The sequence below is a fragment of the Colias eurytheme genome, chromosome 17, assembly GCF_061535395.1.
Source record: "Colias eurytheme isolate Ceu_HAF_F1 chromosome 17, ilColEury1 Martin Lab GWU primary, whole genome shotgun sequence".
Classification (NCBI taxonomy): Eukaryota; Metazoa; Arthropoda; class Insecta; order Lepidoptera; family Pieridae; genus Colias; species Colias eurytheme.
Genome location: NC_142996.1, coordinates 2,036,799 through 2,062,034, shown reverse-complemented (window position 1 = coordinate 2,062,034; position 25,236 = coordinate 2,036,799). Strand labels below are relative to the sequence as shown.

The 25,236-nt window shown below is 32.2% G+C and overlaps 4 protein-coding genes and 1 long non-coding RNA gene across 7 annotated transcripts; 4 read left to right on the top strand and 1 right to left on the bottom strand.

Annotated features, from left to right (window-relative positions):
- Positions 1–1,476: 1,476 nt before the first annotated feature.
- On the top strand, positions 1,477–8,091 carry LOC149901044 (glyoxylate reductase/hydroxypyruvate reductase-like). Of its 2 annotated transcripts, none has more exons than XM_090111653.1 (8): positions 1,477–1,603; positions 4,415–4,562; positions 5,151–5,287; positions 5,639–5,828; positions 6,189–6,352; positions 6,604–6,768; positions 7,329–7,454; positions 7,909–8,091. In XM_090111653.1, the coding sequence occupies exons 2-8, from the start codon at positions 4,492–4,494 to the stop codon at positions 8,025–8,027; spliced, it is 972 nt and encodes a 323-aa protein (XP_089967779.1). In that variant the 5' UTR covers positions 1,477–1,603; positions 4,415–4,491; the 3' UTR covers positions 8,028–8,091. The 2 variants fall into 2 exon arrangements, with proteins under 2 accessions (XP_089967779.1, XP_089967780.1); XM_090111654.1 differs by lacking the exon at positions 1,477–1,603 and adding an exon at positions 3,571–3,679.
- Positions 8,092–8,572: 481 nt separating this feature from the next.
- LOC149901043 (glyoxylate reductase/hydroxypyruvate reductase-like) lies at positions 8,573–13,453 on the top strand. Its single transcript, XM_090111652.1, has 7 exons — positions 8,573–8,874; positions 9,824–9,972; positions 10,657–10,846; positions 11,375–11,541; positions 11,932–12,096; positions 12,699–12,824; positions 13,240–13,453. The coding sequence occupies exons 1-7, from the start codon at positions 8,720–8,722 to the stop codon at positions 13,359–13,361; spliced, it is 1,074 nt and encodes a 357-aa protein (XP_089967778.1). The 5' UTR covers positions 8,573–8,719; the 3' UTR covers positions 13,362–13,453.
- A 342-nt stretch (positions 13,454–13,795) lies between these two features.
- Lamtor3 (Late endosomal/lysosomal adaptor, MAPK and MTOR activator 3) lies at positions 13,796–14,583 on the bottom strand. Its single transcript, XM_090111857.1, has 3 exons — positions 14,426–14,583; positions 14,155–14,347; positions 13,796–14,046 (listed from the first exon to the last, which is right to left on the bottom strand). Exons 1-3 carry the CDS (start codon positions 14,467–14,469, stop codon positions 13,906–13,908), a joined length of 378 nt encoding a protein of 125 aa, XP_089967983.1. The 5' UTR covers positions 14,470–14,583; the 3' UTR covers positions 13,796–13,905.
- Positions 14,584–14,656: 73 nt separating this feature from the next.
- On the top strand, positions 14,657–15,702 carry LOC149901041 (uncharacterized). Its single transcript, XR_016457690.1, has 2 exons — positions 14,657–15,004; positions 15,405–15,702. It is a non-coding gene; the product is annotated as an uncharacterized LOC149901041 (long non-coding RNA).
- A 2,432-nt stretch (positions 15,703–18,134) lies between these two features.
- Positions 18,135–23,468, top strand: LOC149901040 (uncharacterized). Of its 2 annotated transcripts, none has more exons than XM_090111482.1 (4): positions 18,135–18,215; positions 18,563–19,886; positions 20,197–20,412; positions 21,496–23,468. In XM_090111482.1, exons 2-4 carry the CDS (start codon positions 18,644–18,646, stop codon positions 21,801–21,803), a joined length of 1,767 nt encoding a protein of 588 aa, XP_089967608.1. In that variant the 5' UTR covers positions 18,135–18,215; positions 18,563–18,643; the 3' UTR covers positions 21,804–23,468. The 2 variants fall into 2 exon arrangements, with proteins under 2 accessions (XP_089967608.1, XP_089967607.1); XM_090111481.1 differs by having other exon boundaries at positions 18,137–18,215; positions 18,554–19,886.
- The last annotated feature ends 1,768 nt before the right edge of the window (positions 23,469–25,236 follow it).

Here is a 25,236-nt window from a genome sequence, read left to right as displayed (position 1 = left end):
ATAAAAACGATAAATGTGATGATGACGTCATACATACGGAGGAATAAAAATGCGCCTTAGCCTAATTTAAAAAAAGTAAAAAAAAAAACTATCACTGACATTTACAGGTTATGGCATGTGTCAAATTTCATATTAATGTCATTTTTGTGAATTATTCATGTAAACAAACTTTATATCGTGTTATTGTGTTTTGGTTTTCTAATTTAATCTCATTAGCGTGATATTTATTTGATTGGAGTTGGACTAATTCATTTATATTATACAAATAGTGCCTATAGTGTTCATAATTTTCTTGAAATAAAAGACTTTGTTTACTTACTAAAAGTTGTATTTATTTAACACTTTCCAATGTTTTTGGGATAGTATATTTGTTTCCCAGAAATTTTCAGCACCCCTTAACAAATCCTGCATGAAGTCATCATCATCAGTATTTGTGAATAAGTTTCTTTTGTTTAAAATTTGGATCAGCAAATAACAAATAACAATATTTACAAAGCTTGGCGAATCAAAGTGACAAATGTGCCAAAATGTAAACTGTCAAGATTTTTTTTTAATTTAAACTAGGTATGTGGCAAAGGAAAAAATGTATTCCTCCGTATGTATGACGTCATTTGGCGCTTACGACATTTTAGAATGAGATGATTTTAAAACTCAAAAAGATGAATGAAAACTTCCAAATTTAGAAAAAGCAAAAAATACGTGTATAATAATTTTTGATCTAGTTTTCATTAAAATAAAAAAATAAGTAGCTTAAAATTTTGAAATGTTGTCAATTTTCCGATAATAAAAATCAAATGGATTTAGATTTCGCCAAAAATTTCCACCTGAAATACACACAGGTAGCTTTGCGCTAGCTCTCTAGCTATGTTTGTATCTACCACAGTATCTATCTATCTATCTAGTGGTGCACACTAAAAAATTTATGATTGATTGATTGAACAGCCGAAATTGAAAGTATTCCGAAAAAATACCTAGTTATTAATATTATTTGCTAAAACTTTAAATTAATTTAATCGATAGTAAATTACTTTTTTACATCAACTGCAACTCAATCGAAATTGTACTCAATTAGCAGGAGGTACGCCATCTATCCGATATTTTCATAAACAATGAAACATTAAGTATACTAAACGACGTCCAATTACTGCTACTCGTCGCTAGATGGCAGCTTTTAGAGTAATTCAATTCAACCCTATATTTTGAAAGTTTTAATTTCAGTAATTAAAATAAATATTAAATACATATAAATATATTTAATATATTTCTATTAAATTCTAAATATTCTAATTTTCCTGTAAAGATATGAAAAACAGATAAACATTTTTACGGGGGAAATATTATCCTAGATAAACATAAAGGTAAAATTAAAAATGTTGATCAATTAATCAAGTTACCAAGTTTTAACTACATAACGGCAAAAGATATATTTTTTAATTAATTAATATTGAAATAACCTCTAATTGGTACATAAAAATTTTTATTTCTGAATTTGTGAGTCATGCTCTTATTATGTATTCATGCGGTGTAAAAATATGTTATGTAAAATAACCTAACATTTGCGCTGCTCCTTGTCAGCTGTTATACATCTTAAATTCATTTTTGGGTAAGTGATATTGAATTATAAATCCGTTACATTTATAATACAACAATTAGGTATATACAATAGGTATCCATTATATATTTAAGTTTAAGTACATAGGTATTTCTTGTGTCATTTCTATAATGTTATATTGTATAGGTATCTACCTATAGTAACAATATATTCTGAAGAGTGAAGAGTTTTTGTTTGTTCATACAAACAAAAGCATCTCATCTAATCACGGGAATTATTTTTTCAAATCTCGATTTCATTTTCACCGTTAGTATAACCACAGATAAAATACCTACTAGCACAGACTAATAATAATATACTACGTATACAACTACTAGTAATAACATTACTTTTTCATTGGTTACTTAATATTATTTGTATACGTAGGTAGTATATCATTATTAGTCTGTGGTATTATAATAAAAAAAATCTGTTATGGGCGAGTTGGACTCGCTACCCTGGATTTCGGACTTCTATACCGGGAGATATAAACCCGAATAATGTATTTTAATAAATTATGTGCCTATAATTAATTTAGATTTTAATATTTTTGCAAAAAAAATAATTAATCGATTTACGCATCTAAAGTCGTAAAAAGTCATAATTATCTGCTGCCTCTTTTTCAAAAATTGACTATAATAGGTACCTAAGTACTTAATTAAATTTATTTATCGAATATAGAGTGTTTTCCCACAATTAGAAAATAACTAGATGATCCGACAGACGTTGTCCTGTCTTAGTATGTATATCAGATAATTATTCCTATCTTTCAAGTTAGATCAAACATCACACGGGGTGTAATTACAGTAAATCAAATTTAAAATCAGTTCAGTAGATAGTTTATCTTATTAGTTTATCAAAATTTCTCCATATTTTTTGTAAAGTTAATGTTTTTGGCAAAATAAAGATTTATTTAAAGACTAGCTTTCCGCCCGCGGCTTCGCCCGCGCAGTCACAGAAAAAACCGCATAGTTCCCGTTCCCGTGGGATTTCCGGGATAAAACCTATCCTATGTCCCGGGGTAAAAAGTAGTCTATGTCCTTTCTCGGGTATCAAAATGTCTCTTTACCAAATTTCATGCAAATTGGTTCAGTAGTTAAGGCGTGATTGAGTAACAGACAGACAGACAGAGTTACTTTCGCATTTATAATATTAAAGTATGGATTTCATGTATAAGTTATAACTTTGGTGTTTCTTTTTTATTCAATAGGTAATAATGTTAACTTTTTTTAATTAGGGATGAGTGAGAGTGTTGTAAACGTAAGAGTAGACAAATATAATCAGAAAGCTCCGAATTGCTAAGCTATTGAAGTTTCACGTGTTATTGTGAGGCAATTTTAAAAGATAGACATATTATGCTGTCTAGGAATTTATTTTTATATAATAATAATAATTTAAGAACATTTGTGTCGTACATGATTTCTATGTAGCTTTAATCATTAAGGCTGCACACGCGACGGAAGCTTAAAAAATGGAGTAACTTCTCCCGTTTTCCCAATATTTCCCTTCACTGCTCTGCTCATATTGATCGTAGCGTAGTAAAAAGTATACTATAACCTGCCCAGGAGTATAAAGAATAATTGTGCCAAATTTCGTTAAAATCCGTCGTGTAGTTTTTGTTTCTATAACGAATATACAGACAGACAGACAGACAAAAATTTTACTGATTGCATTTTTGGCATCAGTAGCGATCCCTTTTCACCCCTTCATAGTTTTTTTTTTAAATATATTTAATGTACAGAATTGGCCTCTATACAGATTTATTATAAGTATAGATTTAGTATTTATTTAATTTTTAACGAGGTCTCTAATTAAAACTAGTTGTAACCAAAGCATATACCTACATATAAGTAGTGAAAACCAGTTCTAGCTAGTGAAAACGCGGTGTCATGATAAACAATAATAAATATATCTACAATACTGCAATAACTGAAAAATATGTACGTAACATATCGCAAAAGATTTCGGGATTACGTTTATTTGGCCAAATGACGTCCGGGGGCCGCCTAAAAGAGACTTTTATCATAAGATACGCTATCTCATTCTCTCTAGCGTTCAATACACTGTTGGTCTTGTAATTTAGGACACGTAAGTTGTAAATTGTAATTATTATAATCTTTTATAAAAACAAAAATTTAGTTTGGTTATTACTTTTGTTTTTTAGTATTCATTGTAATCATAAAGTGATTAATTTTATCCATTACCACTATACTATTTAATAATAATAATATAAATTATAATATAATATTTAATAATGCAAAAAATGTAATAGCTCTAAATTATATTATTAGTAATTTTGTGTTATTTATCTTAACAGTAAAACTTAATTCTAATTATTATGACTATAAGTAATTAATGCTTCTGTGATGTGTCTGACTATTTTACACGCTTTATATTAGCTTCACCTGTATGTTTGTATGTTTGTAACCGACTTCTTTGGGCGCGATTTTGACCCACTTTAAACGGTCAGATTTCGTTCAAACTTTGTAGATTTATTGAGGACCGATGACAATACACTAATGTGATAAAATTTTCTATTTTTTAGTTCGGTTTTCTATAAAAAGCGTGTTTTTTAGTTTTTTTAAACTATTATTATTTATTGAATAAATAATATTAAAATTTCGTGAGTAACTAGGTACGTAACTATTATTAAAACAATTTTTACATTTTATTATATGGTAGTTGCATATGTAGTATATTATTATTTGTCTGTGATGGTAGTGTCTTGATAAATACTTATGCCTTCGATTGCATTACAAATTCGTTGATCATTCTTTATTATTATACTTACATCACAGCTTACATACCTATTATAACGTTTAGATGATTTGGCCTGTTGGGCTGTTGACTTGGGAAGTTCCGGCTGCTAACTAAAAGGGGAATTTGCATCATACATCAAAATGTCTCTCAAAAGAGTTTTGATTGTAAACAAGATGTTCCCGAAGGCTGGATTGGACTTATTAAAAGATAAGTAAGTTATAATTTTTTTACAATATAGTTAATAGTAACTTAATTAGAAAGAAAAACAAAATTTTTTACCATCAACATTTTTTTTAAGATTTACATTTTATTTTATCGGTTTTATTAAGTACTTTCTAATAATTTCTATGTAACTTTTTTTTTGTCACTGTTCGTTTTTTGTGCAAATGTGCAGTAAGTAACTTTATTTTAATTCTATTAAAAATAATATTCGTCTGCATAATTTATTTGAATTACAGTTACTCAATGCTTTGCCAATATTACTTTCTGCTATAAAATTGTATAATTTGTTCATAATATTGCATCATCTATGCTATCATAACACTGAAAAGTTTTTTGTTTAGTTGAACACGGTAATCAGGAAATTGCCACTTGCTTCCAATTGAAAAGTTAATATTACCACAGATATTACTGTGTTGGTTAGGAGAGCTATAATAATATTGCTCTATTACCAATAGGAGTAACAATGAAATTTTTTGAAAATACGGAATATATAACCTTGTGAAACTGCGTGCACATTATTATTTAATGGGTACGTGCTAATTATTATTTTTTACTAACATTTCTTTTTTGTTTCTAGACTACAGGTGACAGTGTTGCCATATTTAGACTACCAACCAGAGATGTTGCCAGAAATAAAGAAAAATATTGCGGGAAATCACGCCTTGATATGGAACACGAGGCATCGTCTCAATAAGGAATTTTTGGACCTAGCTGGTAATAATCAGTAATAATTATTTTGAAATAAATCATGAAACATCTTTTCTTTACCAAAACCAAAACATAGATTTAAGCAGAAGGAATACCTTTAATTTCTTGCTTAGGAAAATTAACTGATAAGCGTCTTTTTGATGAGAGATGAAAAATATAATCCTTATCCTTACTAGCCCTATAAAAAGTGATATAGGCAAATAATTTATATTTTAAGCCTTTCCAACTATCTTCGCCTTCTATATATTATCTTGTCTTCTTATCTTCGTTCTTAACAATATTATTTTTAGTATTATATTTTTTATTCTTATACCTCTGTCAAATATAAGCACTTAGTTAAACACAATTCCTTCCCAGGTCCACAGCTAGAAGCCATAACAACCATGGCATCTGGTGTAGATCACATCGATATAGCCGAAGTTGCAAAGCGCGGTATACCTCTGGGTAATACTCCGGACGTGCTCAACAATGCTGTGGCTGATATCACTGTAGGATTGCTGATAGCTGCAGCTAGGAGCTTTAAGCCTGGTATTCAGGAGGTGGAAAGGTATGAAAAAAGGAAATATAAGTTGAATTGAATTGATCCTTTCATTGAAATTTTATTGCAGTGTTACCAGGAAAACAACTCAGTTTGACTCGTCTGCAATAATGCACCTCTGCCTAGGATAATAATTGAGTTTTGGTAGTGAATTTAATTAGAAATTAAAATTATTACACTTTCCGCTCGCTTCTTTGCTCGCGTTTTTTCCAATTCGCATTTAACTCTTATCAATAATTTTTTTTATTTTTGTTTAATACATAATGGTATCCTATATATCTTTTCCTGAGCACTATATTATTTGGTTCAGTATCTCTTCCTTTGGCTACATTTATATTTAATCATAATTAATTTTTTTCTATAAAACAGTGGTGAATGGAAATACGGTGTCCAATGGAAATTAAGTCGTCACATAAACGGTACAACTGTTGGTATTGTTGGCCTTGGAGGCATCGGGCAAGCTGTTGTTAGACGCTTGAAGGGATTTGATGTTGGGAAATTCATCTATTCTGGACGTAGTGATAAACCAGAAGGTATAGTAATGGGAAGAGTGTGTAAATGTGATCTTCTGTCTCTTCTTAAAGTAATTTGCAACCAGATTCTGAAAGATTGGAAGTAGAAAGATTAGTTGCAGTAATAGTTATAAAAAATTCACATAAGTGATACCGACCTCAATTTTTTTTTATTTGTTGTTATTTTTTATTTGAGCTTATACTTACTTTCCGTGGCTAAGACAAAAGTACTTCCTGTATATTCAAAATATTTTTTATTACCTATATTCTAGCAAAAGCCTTAGGAGCTGAAAGGGTACCAATAGAACAATTATTAAAAGAAAGCGACTATGTGGTCCTCTGTTGCCCTTTGACTGAAGAAACCAAACACCTTATTAATAAAGAAACCATCAAATTAATGAAGGATACTTCTGTTATTATTAACATCGGTAGAGGAGGTTAGTATCCCTACTAATATAAATGGAAAAGTAACATTGTCTGTTCGTCTGTTTGTCAGTCTATTCACGCATAAACTACTGAACCGATTATGTATGTGTATGAGTTTTGTACAAAGATAGTTTCAGACCTGAGAAAGAATTTGGATACCACGAGAACGGGAACTATGCGGGTCTTCATAAATAGAGTTTGAGATATATTCATAGCGTCGTTAGATGAAGACATTACTTCAGAGCAAAAAAAGTCTATTGAACAGTCTGAAATCTCAATAACTGAACTGATAAAGTTCAATAAAATTTTGTATTGACCTAATCATCAATTGCGAGCCACTGCCCACTTGCATCTGTTTCAGAAATAATATAAGTAGGTACTATTACCTATAGGTATGGTTTTCTATTGACAAGAATATTTTTCTAAATTATCCTGGGTAATATACCTACAATTAACGTAAGTTACTTTGGAATTGTGAGTGTAAACCACGTGTATATCACATTCATCGACATTTATATAGGTACATTATCATAAAAATAAAAATTAGCTAAAAATATAATAAAATTCACAGGTATTATAGACCAAGATGCATTGTACGACGCTTTGAAAGAGGGTCGTATCTTCGCGGCCGGTTTGGACGTCACCACGCCAGAACCTATTCCTAAGGACCATCCTCTTGTATCATTGCCTAATTGTTGTAAGTATTATTAATTATTATATTTACTAGGTAATATTCAGTATAGTCGTAGTAGTAATCTGTGCTAATATTATATTATTAATAAGAAAGTCTGTTCGTTTGTTTATCATGTCGTAAATGAGCGATCTTATCACCTACGTTTATTATCTGGTGATAGTAAGTTAGGAGGCGAGCCGCTAGTTAGTACAATATATTATGTATAGGCTACTTTTTAATGGAATGAAATATCTGATTCACATGGTAAATTCCATTGAGCAAGTGTGCGAAACCGCGGGCAAAAAATATATGTATAAAGTAAAATGTTGGCAGAACTGATCCTAAATTATAATTTTTCAGATTTTTAAATTCCGGAAAAATTGTAAATAGTTAGTTAGTTATATTAATTTAATTTATTTCATTTAATTTTCATCCATATATTAGTTACCTTAATACTAATATAACCATTATTTTTTAGTAATAATTCCACACCTGGGCAGTGCAACAGGGGAAACTCGTGACGCGATGGCAAAACTATCGTCACAAAACATTCTACAAGCTCTTGATGGCAAACCAATGTTGCATCCAGTTTGTTGAATGTAATTCCGAATACCTATATTATTTGCATGGAAATTATAAAACATACATTTATTGAACAAAATTGTGTTTCATTTCATTTTTATATTTAGGGGTTACCCTGTCTGAAGATCTTTAAAATAAAGTAGGTAAGTATCCTAAGTACAATATTATCAAAATACAAAGGTTGGATTTTAATGGCCTCCTATCATAAAATTATAAAACAAATAATATTCCATTGTGACTGTTATCTCATCTGTTACCTAACTATAAATCCCATTTTTGCGTATTGCACCATTTTATATGACTTTTACAAGGGGTATCGGAAATTTAGGCTGAGCAGCCTCGCGCAGAGGGTGTTGGATACTTCATATTTAAGAATATAATAAGACAATCAAGTTAGTTTTGTAAAATATCTTTAAAAAATTATATAAAAAACCGGACCTCAGCCATTGAGTACGCTAGCAATAATAATTCAATGACCTCTAGAGGCTAGAGCGTACTTACGTTTTATAATCTACAGCGCCGGTCACCGGCTACCAATCAAAACACATGGCGCTTTTAGATTCCATTCACCCACGCTTAATTTTTTATAGCACAAAACATTATATTCGCTATCTGCATCAAAGTGCGGCCTTGCCTTGTCTCGAATACGATTTGTTAAAGAGGTTATGATAACGTTTTGTACAAGATAAATAAGAATTACGTAAACAATGCATTGTTTTACGTTTGTTACCGTATCGGTGCTAGTATTCACCTTTACCTTGTCGACGAGTGACGCGTTGACCACAAACATGACTAAAAATCTCAAGGTTCTCGTCTCTTCCAATGATTTCGCCGAAAGCGGAATTAAAATACTCGAAGAACAGTAAGTAAAACTTTTATTATATTAAACTTAATGTTAGGTAATTCAGTAATTCACATCATTTTGCAGTACTAAAGCTTTATTTTGATAAATGTGTGAGAATCTTGTGAGAATCGATGCCTTTCGACTATTATGACAGCGCTCTGACAGTTAAGAATTATAGAGTGCGGCATCTTTAAGTGCCATAATAATAAAAATAAAAAAACCCCCGATATTTTTTTAAGCTTTTTTTTTTGTTTGTTAAAATTAATTCTATGTTATATTAAGTTTGTGATTATGGAATAATACCTAGGGCTAGATGAATAATTTATCTCGACAAGAAAACTATGCATCTAGTTACCTATTTCAATTATTATTTTTTTTATATGTATTTATTAAAATTATGTTTCTTTATTGGTATAATATCAATCACGTATTTTCGTTTTTTTCCCCCAGACTGTTCTGAATGTTAATTGCTTTTTAATTATACTTAGGTTAACGAAGTGCGTATTATCCCTACACATAAGGAAAATTCTTATGAACTCTGATTGAGAAGGTACTTACTTATTAGTTAAGCCAGACGGTCTTATGACTTTTACGACTACATTACAATTATAAACCTATGTCATATCATTGGTGGTCAAGCGTTGTCACGGTAAAAGACGCAGGTTCAAATCCCGCCTCATGCATTTAAGTATCTACAAGTACCAACCTTAGCTACCTACCAACTTTTAAATATATTGAAATACATTTTATGTAATTAAGTATAAAAAAAAGATAATGAATAGTTACTTACTTTTATTCAATTTTATAAATCGCGGATATCTTCCGCGGGCTTCCATATAAATATTCGTATTTTATTTATCAAATTTTAATCGAGTCTACAGACATCGATTAGTTTTACAGTAGCTATGCTAACAACGATTTAAGTTTGAACAATTACCAAGCTTAGGTACAATTCTTTTCATCACAGCTTCACAGTGGTCAAGTCACGTTACTTCGGTTTCAATGAGGAGGGTTTGAACGAGAACATGCAGGAGCTCATGAACCTGATCCCAGGGTGTTCAGCACTCATCTGGGTATCACACCACCCGATTACCAAGGAACTGTTGGATAAAGCTGGTAAGTTATACTTTTTTTTTTGTGTGGTGTCTCTCAATGTTAGCCAGAAGGGCTTCTACATTTTAACGCGGACGCGGGGGTGAACTGAAGGTTCACCCTGGTAGCGACATGCACAAGGGCGTCCCCCCGCCACGGGGACCACGAACCTCGGCTTGAGCTGTCGCTTGAGTGGAGGAGGCCAGAAGGGCCCTAATCGGACGGGGTAAGTTATACTATGGTAGATGTTTATAGGTACCATTGTATATTCTATGCCTTAAAAGGTACTTAAAAAAGCAGGTAAATAACGCTAAAATACATGTTATTGCTATTATTTCCACTATGTTAAGCTTACGTACCTATACAGCTGATTAAAGAAGCTGGTAAATAAGAGTGAAACAGATGAATTTTTTGCTGTTTTCACAGCATAACATAATGGCGTGTCTGTAGCTAAAAGTTCCATGGCAAATCCATTGATGAGGCCTCAATGAAGGCTACACCAAAATTGTAGTTAAAAATAAATTAACTGAAACATTAATTTCAACCTGACCAATGGAAATTTTCTCAAAATTATTATTTTATCCGTCACAAAAAAGGATTCGTCGTTTCTATTTCTACATATTTTTTGTCCTTTTTACGATATCTTTAAAGTATTTTAAAAATCTAAATAATGTAACAAATGCCTTCAAAGTGTAGCTCTTCCCACAGGACCTCAACTCAAGATCGTGGCCGCAGCATCCGCAGGCTACAACAACTGCAACGTACCTGAGTTGAAAGCACGCGGCATCAAGCTTTCGAACACACCAAATGTTCTGAGCGCTGCCGTCGCTGAAATCGCTGTGTCCCTGATGATTGGAGCCGCTAGACGTTTCACCGAGAATATAGATCAGGTTAAACGGTATGTGTATGAAAACTCGGAATATTTTTTCGGAAGCTTAATTAATATGGGATCAGATCGTGCCATGTGTGAATAATGTCCTGAAATATTTATTTATATATGTATGATGATAAAAAAAGTAGTTACGATATAAGAATAATAAAAAACATCAAATTTATAGTATCAAGTACTCATTTGAAATCATGTGACAAAGATAAAAGATTTTAAATCAGATTGGTAGGAGTCGCATACTGTCACCGGCATCATCAATTCATATACATATATTTCTTAATCGTTAACTTGATACACAGATAGAAATATATTTTATGGTGGAGCTAGCAAAGGAGCATGTGGACCACCTTATTAAAAAGTTGCCCGGGACCATAAACACTCATAACAATGTTACCATTGCAGGTGCTTTGCTTTTTTATTATAAAATATTCTGCTTCCAATATTATCATGGGCAGTACCACCGTGTTAGTTACCATCGTGCGATGAATCGTTATTTTTTTTTTCTAAAAAAAAAATCACTACTTATGCATTTTACAGAGGCGAATGGGAAGGCATTGGCTTCCAAAACATGCTTGGTCAAGACCTCCGTGACAGCACTGTTGGTATTGTTGGCTTCGGTGGTATTGGCCAAGCCACAGCCAAGAGGCTGGTGGGATTCGAAGTTGCCAAGTTCTTGTACAGCGGACATAGGGAGAGACCCGAAGGTAAGCCAGTGCTTACCTTTGCAGTCAAAGCATTTTGAATCGCGGATTTACGAATTTATTAAAAAATTATGAGGCAAAAATAAAGTTTGTTTTTTTTACGATCTTATAGAACACAAACACATGCAGAATACAAAAAACAGCAATTAAATTATCTTCGCCATTGTTTAATTTAAATTATATAATAAATTCGCCAGTAAAATCATAAATTAAAATAAAGCTATTGCAATAGCGACGGAAAAATATCGTTCTGTTCAAGATAAAAATAGTTTAATGCTGTTAACATGTAACATCCTGTATTGCAGACATCAACTAAATTTTTAATATATTTTTAATAGCCTAAGAGCTTGAGTATTAAATATATCTATTTAACATTTATTTTTTTCTTTCTAGCTAAAACCTACGGCGCAGAATTAGTCCCATTAGACACATTGTTATCTCAGAGTGATTTCATCCTACTATCTGCTCCTCTAACCGACGAAACACGCCACATGATCAACAAGACTTCCCTTGCTAAGATGAAGAAAAACGCTATTATTGTGAACGTCGGTCGAGGAGGTGAGTTCATGGGCTTAAATAACTTATTAGTTTATCATAACTATTTGGCCCTAATGATTAACAAATTAGCCTATTTCGAATTGCTGTCAAACTAGCACAGATATAAGAATAATATCCCTTATAATTATCAAAAGTTTGTTTTTATTTCTTGAAATAAAAAATAGATTTTTCAAAAAAAAAACAATAAATTATTCTACTGGCTACTATTTGCACACTATTTAAGTGCAATAAAGATGCAATATTGTCAAAAATATTAATTTGAAATTCGGTTTTATCGCAAGTTGTGTAATACTATTTTACTTCTTATAGATATTATATTAGTATTTAATATTTCGTTTTTGTAACCAATAAGGAGATAGATGATACCGAATAAACACATTCCAGATTATCTGATAACAAACATCGATTTTTTTCTAAGATATTGAAATTAAAGCTCAAGATTGAGCAGTCTATTTGCTTTAAATAGTAAAAATAATTATACTCAACTGAATAAGATCTCTTCGGCTTCGCCCTACAAAAAAAAACCTGTAATCTTAGAAATTTTTGTCTGAATGTCTAATTTTAAAACTACCTATGTATTAATAAATGTGTTTTTTTTCTAGACCTGATCAACCAAGACGATCTATACGACGCTCTAAAGAACAAACAGATTTACGCAGCTGGCTTAGACGTTACTACTCCAGAGCCTCTGCCTAAAGACAACAAATTATTGACTTTGCCCAACTGCTGTAAGAAAATCTATTCAAAAAATCTTATCTATCAATAATTTGTCATATAAAATGCTACTTTTTGGAAATGTAAAAAGAATTAAATTAGAACTAGTTATAAAAACATTTTAAAAATCTTCTAATTCACCCAATTTATCTTGCTTATGCTGTTTTACTAATATTGATTCATGTAATTAATGAGAGCATATATTATGAGTGAAGTATTTAAAAAAACAGCCACAAATAATACTAGTTGGACAATCAATGATTTTAGTTCGAGATTAATAAATATTCCACTCGACTCACAGTTAAGACAAACCCTAACAAGTCAGATTACAGAAAAAATTAACTGTTCGTCAATTTCAATGTATATTGTCACCATACAGTTTATGTATATGTACTTAAGATATTTATGTTATATTTGATAATCTTTCAGTTATCCTACCCCACATTGGCAGTGCCACAGTACGCACAAGGAATGACATGGCTGAGTTGGCTGCTAAGAATGTAGTCAATGCATTGTATGGACGAGCTTTGATATCTCCAGTTTTGCCTTAAGAATCTTGTGTACTCTAAAGTCTAACTATCAAAATGATTTGTGTTTCAATAGAAATTGATTGTCAACTGCAGTATTGTATATTATAGAATTGTGCAATAATAAATATTATTTTAATTAAAAATATGGTGTTTTATTATATGTAGTGTTAATACTCAATTCAAACCTTTTTCAAAACCCTGCAATCGAATAATAGTTATAATACAACTTTGAATAATAAAAATTAGGAACTTATGTTCCTAGTAAGTACATAAATTTCAAAAAGTTATTGTAAATGATTTCCTTCTATTTCTTTAATAAATGAAAACATCTATATGGCTTGTATTCTTTCCAAACCTATAATAGTCTAGACTCTTGCCTTAAATTGTTTGACAGATTTTATATATGTAGTATAATATAATATTATGTAACCAATTGGAATTTAATAAGTAAAAAAAATGTTTAAATATTATAATAACATAAATTTACTTTATAATAAGATATACAGTTAGTTTATAGATTACTTTATACATATAATAATAACTTAAAACTAGGCACATAGCTGCATCATGGTGCATCGGCAACTATAGTTCCTAAATCTTTCAAAAATGGTTCAATTTGGTGTTCCAACGCTAATATATGTCCCGTATTACAGTTGTCACTTCCAATAAATGTTATGACTAAAGGTAATTTACTCATTTGAATGACCTGAAATCAGAGAAAATGTCTTACCGCTTACGCCTTTTGTATTAAAGAAACATAAAATCAATAATATACAAGATAAAAAGATAAGTAGAATCACAATTAGAAATATACCTGATATGTTGAATACATTGAAATTATTGTTTTGTTCCTTCCAAGGCCTAGTTTACTGGCTTGGTCAGTAGCCATGCCAAAAGTTGATATAAAATTCGGTCGTAAAGCTAACTGAGGTGCCTTTTCTGTGACTGCTCGTACCACTGGGACTCCATCCCGATCTGTGATTAATATACAATGTAGACCATTCACTCTAAAAGAAAAATTATATGGTAATATAACATACAATCTTATTGTATTTCAATTCATATACAAATTACAATTTGATTACTTTTCAAGTAAATGATTTAAATATTTTCTTAAATCGTCAACCATGACTTATGTAAATATTTTAACTTTATTTTAATTGTTACTTTCTAGTAAAAAGTACAAATTAAAAACACCAAAACAGACAAAAATAATGACACAATGACACTCGTGAAGTCGTGAAGTCGTGAACATAAAAAAAATCTTTCAATCTCTCAATCTAGTCACTAGTGTCATTTTGACTCTGAGCCGTAGAGTGAGAATGAACCATAGAGGAGGCACTAAAATGACAAGGAATGCGTGAGAGAAATACACTTATGACTATAAAGCTAAGAGCAAGAGAGACAGAAACATTGTTTTTTGTTTCTCTCATGTTATGCGATTTCTTTTGTTGGGGACAAAGGCAGTTTGTCCCAAACAAGCGGCTACAGTCCATTGTTTTGCTAGTTTTCTGTTTTTTCTCGCTGTTAAGTGACTTCAAAGTTTAATAAACGTTGACAGTGATCTGTTTTAATCCGACTTTAAGTGAAAATATGGTGCGTTGTAGTGTGATTGGTTGTAAAAATCGGCCGGAACGAAGATTACCAAATATTACCTTTCACACGTAAGTAAACTTATTTGAAGTATATTGTTTTATAGAACTGGATATAGTTGATACATTTTCATTAACTCTAATGTGAAATTATCTACAAATATATAATATTTTCATCGAAATAGACGTAAACATTTTTTTGTGTTATCCGACTAAATTACGAAGTGTTCTTGTTGTTCAGGACGCCATTTGTTTTTACGTAGTTTCAAATTTATGGTATAATCATGTGATTAACATTAGGGATACCAGTACAGGGTAAAATTTTCCCCAAAATCGTGAAATGTTTTTTTAATATTAAATGTTAATGTTTGTGTAAAGTTTGTTACACGGTTCGGTTTTCCGGTTCAGCTTTCCTCATTTGCATTGGTTTAAGTATTTTTTTTTTCAATGTCGGTTTTTTTGTATATTCCAGGTTACGATGCACATCATAACGCTGAAGACTGCGAAGCTGGCCCTTCCACACGAGCTGCAGCTGCCACTGAAGGCAGCGAGGACCCTGCCCCGTCAGGAGAGGCGGTGTTGGAGTAAAATCCGGAAGGCCACCCCCCGCGCCTTCCTCACCGAGGTGCGGCGCGCCTTTATAAGAACGAACGAGCGGCGGAGTCGTCCATTTTCGTCTGCTACTCGCGCGCACATTATCGCGGACCCTCTGCCCATTTATTTCTACCGTCATTTTGCTGTTCATTTTCAAATAAATGTATTTCGTTTAATTTGCTTTTAATTTGAACTATTTCCAGTACGTTTTTATTAGACTACATTTACGGCTGTATCTTCTAATTGCGTTGACATAGAAATTTGATTTTATTACTGCTTAAAGGTATAATAGACCTAAGTTTTTGATGTGAATATCAATTATTGAATACCTACATTACATTTGCGTTCATGAGTAAAGGGGTTATAAGATTAATTTTTTTTTTTATATAATGTAATAAAAAATTCATGTTTTTCGTAATTATTCCCGTATCTGTTTTATAAGATATTATTCTGTCTTCTGATTCAAATTCAATTTGAATCTGAATCAGAAGAAATAGCAATTAAAACCGCATATTCTGAAACTAGCAACTACTTGCAAGGGAATCACAACCTACAAGGTACTCCCCACGTCCTATAGCACAGACAAAGAAAAAATTGCTACAAGCAACATTTAAAGATACAACATAATAAAACAATTAGGTTTGTTCGAAGCCCTCGGTGCGCGAGTCCGACTCGCACTTGACCTTTTTTGTCCTAATTTTACTGTATTTTCTATTATTATTTACCATTGATTGAAATGATATCTAAACTTTAGCCTTGTTTTTTTATAAAAAATATATGAACTGGGATATTTCGATATTTGTGGTTAATTGCGAGAAGTGTAAAAGCAAAAGTTGTAATAAATATTTTAAATACCTACAACTTTACCATTAAACTTTATTCCGCAGTTATAGTTTTTTTAATCCCGATCTCAGATCGATCGTAAATAACTTTTCCTCTAATTTTTGTTACCTATATTCTCTTCCGTTTGAAATTGATTTCATTGTTCTATAATATTACTTTTATGTTTCAAAAGTTAATAAAAAATCATGTTGAACAATATTACTTTGTTAATTTCAAAAGTTAATATTAAATTAGTGGTCCACTTAGGTCGTGCACATGGCCCAGGGGGGGGCATGGCCCATGACCCCCATGACCCCCCCCCCTGGATCCGCGCTTGTACCGGCCGGCCGCCCGGCTATATATTTTATACCCGTGCGAAGCCGGAGCGGGCCGCTATGTTTTTATATACAACGTTCACAGTTTTTCTGTAGTGTATTTACTATTTAGTATCAGCATTGCACCCGTGCGAAGCCGGGGCGGGTCGCTAGTTAAGTTAATAAATAACAAAATCTTTTCAAATCTGTCTTTTTCTTCATAAACCTATCTTACAAAAAAATACCCAAACATTTATAGATATTTTGCCAGTTTTTCGGATAAAAAGTTTTTGTAATAGTTGGCAACATTGACGTAAGGATTCGCCATCTCGTTCGGGTATACGCCGATGTCGTCTCTAGTACATTCTCCCTCTACGCTCTGAGCATTTTGACTAGGAATGGGTCGTCGACGCATTTTTCATCAACGAGACTAGACCGTTAAATGTCGTTCATCAACTAGTCGATCAACTAGTTAAAATCTTCGACTAGTCGATGTGTAAACTGAAACGAATTGACACGGTCGACCGACGCGCGACGGTATTGGTAATCGAACGTTCGTTACCTTGAACTGAGGTCTACACTCTACATGTAAAATTCCACATTCTTACCACGAAGTTATAACGAATTATAGATTTTCAAAGAATTCAATGTCAGGGTTGTCTCTAGTAAAGAAAAAGTCAGAGCTGTTTTTTAACAATTATATATTTATCACCTATCTATTACCAAGTTTTTGTTTATGTTTTAACTTGTCATTTTAAGTCGTTAGTTATAGTCGATATTTTAACATTATTCAATATATTATTATAGGTAGGTAATCCTTATGATATGTAATAAATTAACTGAATAAAAAAAATATCTTGGATTTTTAAGACAATTCAATAATATCAAATTAATACAAATTAATCTCCTTTTTTTTCAATATTTCGAGCATTGATCATAGTAATCTCATTAAAAGTCAAACGGAATTAACGGTAAAAATATTGAACTATCAACTAGGTAGTTGATACAAACGTGTCGACTGACGAGCCGTCTACGACGAGTCGTTTAGCCGTCTACGGTGGACTATTATACGGCCACGTCGAAGAGTTAACCGTCCGCGTCGCGGACGCGTTGACGAGCGTTTCGACTCTTTTGTTTAGTCGTTGAATTTAACTAGTCCGTTGATGAGCGATGGACTAGTCGAATCGTTGAGTGTACATAGACGTTTAATTTAACTAGTCCGTTGATTCAACGCCCATGCCTGATTTTGACGTCAACTGTCCTCTTCATAGACAATTAAACATGTACCTGTTTTGTGATAACTTACCAACAATCATTAATTTTGCAACATATATAACTGAAAGCTTATAAATTTTATGAAAATCGATAAGTTTCTTAATTTCGTAAACAAGTAGGTTTATTTACACTCCATATTTTCTTATAATACTTTTAAGTAAAAATTGTTGTTCTGTTGTCTAAAATCTATAGTCTATAACCAAAATGGAAGAATCAGATTGACAAGTTTGTGATTTTCGTAATTTATATTTTTGGGTTTCAAGTATTTTTTTACCTGAGTAAGTTTAAAAATTGTCTTGCACAAAGCGAAATTCAAGATCGTTTAAGTATAAAATATCATATGTATCAATAATTCCATTACTTTGAGTGGATGATGAAAAAAATAGCTTTATTAGGATGATAACAAAAGATAATATAAAAATTCAGCCTTGTCTCGTTATGTGTTATTTTTCGTCACATGTGTACAGTGAGGATTAACAAGTCATGAACGATCCGAGTGCTAAAATACAGGAATGAATACGTAACTAAGAAAGAGATTGTAGGATTTGTGACGTCACTAGAACGAAAAGACAATAAAATATCGCTTCCACCGCTTCTACTTTAAAATGTTTATTAGTTTTTTTAGGTAAGTACGAGCGTATTTACACTGACGTAGTAAGGGGAGAGTTCGCGGCGGAGAGGTGGTTTTCCGCGAGGATGGGCGGCGATGTCTGCCCCCTCCGATAGCGCTGCGAGCCCTTCACCATGTGCATGCACCAATATATCGCTCATGCAATTGTTTCATGAGCTAAAACAGAAATTTCCCGGTGTCCCCGATCATGTTGTATCAAACACCATTGAATTGTATTGCCATGATAAAAAAGCTTGTGAGACACATCTCCACCGAGAAGTCAAAACCTCCTTAACACACGCTTATCATGCGTCGTCACTGGCAGCTGCACGTCAGCTCAATGAACATAAGATCAACCCGCCACTGAAGTGTCGCAATCAACCTATTGTAAGGCACGAAGCTGTAAAATCAACAAATGTTAAATCTATTACTTGCCAAGCTCCTCAAAAAGCTTTAATAAGCACAAATACTGAGGCAGATATTCCAAAAGTGAACACTGATGCCAATCAAAATGTTGTTGATTTAAAAACAAATGAACCACCTGCATGCTCGCCAATCACAATTGTGAATCTTGATAATTGCTTCGTAAAGTACAATGCAGAGTCACCCAGTGATTTGGAATTGACAAATGAAAACAGAAAGGTTGATAATGAAAATCATAATAATCAACCTGAAGAATTAAAGGAACAGATAAAAGAAGCTGAGCAACCAGAAAGTACGAATTATAAAATATTAAAGAGCAACAAAATTAAATGTAATTTGCATGAAAGGTTGGAAAGTGCTAAAGAGAAGAAAACTATTAAGAAAAATAAAGAGGAGCCTAAAGAACAGCCACCAGTAGAAAGCCAAAAGCCACAGAGACCAAATACATTGAATTTTATAAAACCCAATCCAGATATTGCATTTAGCGAGAACAATAAACATCCTGAGGCTGAATCGTGTCATACTGTATCACCGGCTCCATCTTTAACAAAATCAGAGGGCAAAGATCATAAAAATAGCCCTTATAGAGCAGACAGAGGGTATCCCCTGAATTTGTCTGTAAACGTCAATTGTCATATGGACTTGAGTCGTGCATATGCTGATCCATGGTTGGAAGACTACGAAAGCCCTAGAGCTATCACATCAGTAAATTTGACGGTTTGCACACCGACGTCCAATATGGCAAGTCCTGTGCGAGAGAATAGAGATGATGACGGAGGTTTTGAGGGGCATGTAACAGTGACAGTCAGCCCGAGCACGCCGAGGCCTGCAGCAAGGCGTAGAGCGCCGCCGCCGCCTACATCGAGAATTGATTCGCCAAGACCTACCAGAGTGGCTCCTGATCCACCAGGAATGGGTAAGTATTTCTAATACTGTTTTTTTTTACCATATTTCTTAAAAACATCCTCTATTGAATAGCACAACAAATAACTGAACTAAAAAACTCTCCGAAATTAAGAAAAAAATGTCCTATTAAGGCTAGAAAAATATTCTTAATCTGTTTGTTTTGTTAAGTAAACAATGATATTGATGTTTACATTGTACACAGCTGACCTTCATAAAACTTTTTCCATTAATTAAATATCACTGTGAAAATCAACTATAGTGCTTAATGATGATGCTTCTTGACAGAGAGATAAAACTATTTTATTATTAAACAATTTCAGACCGTCTATTAATTGAACGTCAAAAGGAGCGTCTCTCCCGTTTGGCGGCGGCGCTAGTGCAAGAGAAAGGTCGATTGGCACAATTGAATCGTGAGACACAAATCCTGGCTGCTCCCACGCCTACGCCCTCTGCAGCTCAGAGATTGAAAGACCATGTGGAACGGCTGAGAGACGAATGTGATATACTTGCCAAGCGACTCGAAATGGGTGCTAGGGGTAAGTAATTTATGTAGGTACTAGTGAAAGAGTATATGTAGGTAAAATGTTTGCATAAAAAAGATTGACAATGAAACATACAACATCTATGTGACAGCTATTTTGTAATTCTGATAAATATTGATAAAAGCAGCATTGCCTAATTCAATAGTGATGAAACATTAACATTCATATTATGTCAATTTTTATACAATGTTTTATAATTAATATTCAGGTGTTTTTGTGTTTAAACCAATTTAAATTCTAGAGGCACTAGAGGAAAATATGAATGTACATTTAAAAGTAGTATTAGTCTTTGTTTGGTATTATTATGTATAATTCACATGTCCTTGGTTCAAAAGAAATGATGATGCCATTATTGTACATTATTGTATAAGACATATTTTTCGCAATTCTAACTTCGCTTATCAGTATAAGCTTAATGCGGTTTATCTTTCTTACACTGCATGGTTGTTTGTTTTTAGATCTTGGTAGAACGGAAATATATGTTTGTACTATTTATATTTTTTATGCAAATTGACTAATATCATAATTGAAAAGAATTACCAGCTGCTATTTTACTCTAATGTTGTTTTTTTTTTTAATGACTTAACTTAAACAAACTAAACATTAACAAGGTTATTAAAAAATAACTGAACTATATTGAATTAAATTCAACACACTGATAGTTTTAAGAAAACTCCTATAAGCTTTTATTACCTTTTTTATAAAATTCTAATGCATTTCATAAATATAAAAAAAAATTTGAAATAGTCAATATCAAAAGCGCGGCGCGTATTATCTGTCAGTGACTACTGTTATCTGTATCTGTAATTACTTTTCACGAACACAACTTCTCATTTATCATTAATCATTATCTACCCTTTGCATACCTTTTTTTTTTAGTGGGGAAATCTTCCAAAGATACCCACGGCCCCCGGGGAAGGAGCCGTGGGTTATATCGGATTCTTACCGACTAAAACCCCACTGTGTTCCATGGGGCCGCGGGTATTTGTTAGAATTCTTCCGCGACCCCCTCGGACCCTTTGTATACCAAACGAACTTGGCCCATGCCCATTCTACATGACAATAATATCTCCCCAGCGCCCCGGATGCCCGTCCCCGAGATGGACGACGCGGGCAACTTCTACAGCAACATCTACACGGGCCAGCGGCCGCCCTCCTCGTGGCAGTGCCACATGTGCACGTTCCGCAACCACCCGCTGCTGGACAAGTGCGAGGAGTGCGACATGCCGCGAATATTCGTAGGTACGTCCCCGGCGACCACGCACGACTCCGGCTTCGGCTCCTTCCGAGACAGGAACAGGCGCGGAGCCAACGCCATCGAACCAGAAGTCACCGACTCCCCCATAACTAACATTGTGGGCGGCTGTCGGGCTGTTAACGTGTAGTGTCAGTGCTCAGTAAGGCCAGTGCAAAACTAATGCATGACGGACCTGGAATGATTTACCGAGTGATGTGATGTTCCTTTAGATGCATGTGTGTTCATTAACCTTCTACCTTCCAATTAGTTACCGTTAATTGTAAGAACTGTTAAGTGTTGCAATATTAATGCTAATTGGAAATGCCATTAGGTTTGTTTTTTACTTAATCTCGTTGAGGATAGACGTAAGTATATTTATTATATTATAATGTTAATATACATCACATTCTTTCTGGTCATGTAGGTCAGTTTCGGATCTCATAAGAAGACTACTAAGCACCTTGCCAAAAATAATGGAAATTATTTAAACGTTTGAATTGGTAGTTCGCGTTTGCTCAAATTTTGACTTTTGCTCAGTGCACATTTTTATATAGCAGCAAAAAAACAAAATATTACTACATTATTACACAGATAGTGTTAAATATAAACACCACACTAACATGAGTTTTTTATACTTATTGTAATTTGTACTTATAAATGGTGAGCATAGAAATATTTTGGCTAATATGAGGCGGTAAATTTGAACTTTCAAAGAGAGAAAAGTTTAGTGTTGAATTTGGCAATTTGAAGAAAGTAAAATTAGTGCATAATAAATTTTTAAATTATTCAAAATTATGGATTATGAATGAAATTATTAAATAGTTAATTATAATTATTTTTATGTATATTAGATTATTGATGTGCCTTGTTAAAGGATTTATTTTAGATTATAAGTCAGGACATAAACAGGGGATTTTTAATTATGAGGTAATTGATGGATATCACAAAATATATCACAGTATTAACTAAACTGTGATTCATATTTAAATAATAAAATGCGAATTTTAATACACCAACATATTTGATACACAATGGAATAAGAGCAAGAGAACTACAGACTTGGTATCAAATAATTTATTACAACAAATGTAGCTTGTAAATTTCCCTTGACTCATATAAGTACTCAACAACATAAATCGACATACCTACTTATTAATTAGGCTATAAAAAAAACTGGATCAAAATCCATTGTGTAGTTTTAAAGATTTAGGCATACATACAGACATTAGGACAGATGCGGGATGCGCCTTTGCTTTATAGTTTATACTAACCAAAGCAATAACGAGACCAGTATTCAGAAATCAGACCTAAAATTAATGGATTTTTATAACACAGATCATAATTTTCAGTTTTCTTGCTCTTATTCTGAGTGCCCAATTGAAAGAGGCAACTTTACACTGCTAATATTTTTAAGCTTTTATATACTTTTTTATATTGCAGACTTTTGAAATATTTATTATAATATCGTCAATTAGAAAGATTAAGGCTTAAATTGAATATTTGAATTTAAATTTGCATAATAATTTTGTTTGTATTTATTATTATTTCTATAACTGATGATTTTCGTAAGATCTCTTTTAATTTGGTGCAAATATTTGGCATGGGACATTTCATACAAAATGAATAAATATTAAACGATTAATTGTAGGCTAAATATGTTTTTGCAACTTCATTTATATTGTTAGGTTATATATTAATGTTATGTTTCTTGAAATTCTGACTTGTAGATACTTACTAATTTAGTTATTACTGAAATGAAATTATTGTGATCGATAAATGTTTTATGTATACTAGTTAATAAATTGTTATTCAGTAAAAATAATGAATATTTTATTCCTATTCGGAAACGAAACTTTTAATTTACTAACTAAATTTTAGTTCAAAAAAATGACAACAAAAAATATAAGATCTAAGTAGTAATAAGTAACAGTTTCATTTAATTTAAAAGAAAGTTAAGAGCCTGTTACCACTTCCTACTATGTATTTCCTATTTTCCGTAAATATGAATGTATATATTAATGCAATGTGTGTGGTGTGATTTTTTCTAATATAATAAAACATATTGAAGCAACACCAACATACAAGGTAAGTCACTAATTATGTTGTCTATGGAATGCTGTCGTGAGTGTTTATTCTAACGATAGTATTGTCTTTGAAAAGCAATTCGCAAATGTTCTAACTGTGTTTTGTTTCTGTACAGTTCGTGCTCCGGATGGAATTACTGTTCGCTTAATGCCCGGTCGTCGGAGTAAGTATATCAACATTATAAGTTAGAAATAAACCGTTACTAAAACGCAATATGGCTCTACACTCAGTGCCTATAGATTATAGAGTTTAATTGGCAACTACAATCCAAAATTTTTCGTTTTCAGAGATTGTGCGGTCGTGGGTTTTATGAAACGAAGTAATATCTACGAATTACAAGTTCTCTAATCTATCTTAAGTGCAGTAGTCGAAAACAATCTGTGATATTCGCATTTGGTCATTAAAGTCTGATTTTACGTTGATATTTTGAGTCACATTCCAAATTGTAAGAAGGCTTGTCTATGATTGCATTTTGTAGGCTTCGGGAAAATAACGATAAAGTATGAAATCAAATCTTTCCTATTCTCACTCGAGTGCTCTGTTGTACCAAATGCGAATAACTGTATGTTATTTACATTTTATCACTGCTGCACTTTAGGTGGATAGGAAAGTACTACGTAGTGAAAATAATCTATAAGTACGTACCTATTGTAATACATACTATTTAAAATATCTTATCAATTTTGTATTTATCGTTAGATATTTTGATAAATTACTGAGAAATCTATATCAAAGCTTGGATGAAGTCGAGACGATGTATTTTATTTTTTCTTTTACTTAATAAGAGATATGTTTATGAGTAGAAACACTATAGAAGCTTGTTTCAAATTAGGAATTTAAGTATCTTCCAGAAAAATGATACTAGAATTTTGTTTTCATTGATATAATATGTGAACCGCAACAGAAATGAAGTCATATGTATTCACAGTAGACTGTTTAGGAGAAAATATAACTAAATACCTACATCGATTTAAAATCAATGCAATTCGTGTAAGTAAAAAATATTTATTTATTCATTATATGTAGGTATATTAAAACAAACATAATATAATGTACTTAAAAATATAAATATAAAAGAAAAATATACAAAAGCACCACATTTGCTATGGTGCTGTATATATATATATTTTTGTGAATGAAAAATTTACCGTAGCTAAATAGTTCAACCAAATTAGTAACTTCATAACTTGTAAAATCATTATTCTATCTAAAATCCCAGACATCGACAACAATGTTGTAAATATACGCTTTAAAATCAATATCAAAATAAAATATTACATATTATACGTACTTTTAAAACAGCACAGAATACTTAACTACTTATCTATATTTTTAAATAAAGATAAATAATTTATTAATTTGCATAAAAATGTTTTTTTTTACATAACTAACTATGTAATTCTTTAAAAAATGTAATTTAATTCAGTTCTGTGAAAGATTCAATACCTTGGCTTAAAAAGATGTAAGTCTTATGCCGCCACTTTTATGTGGATAAT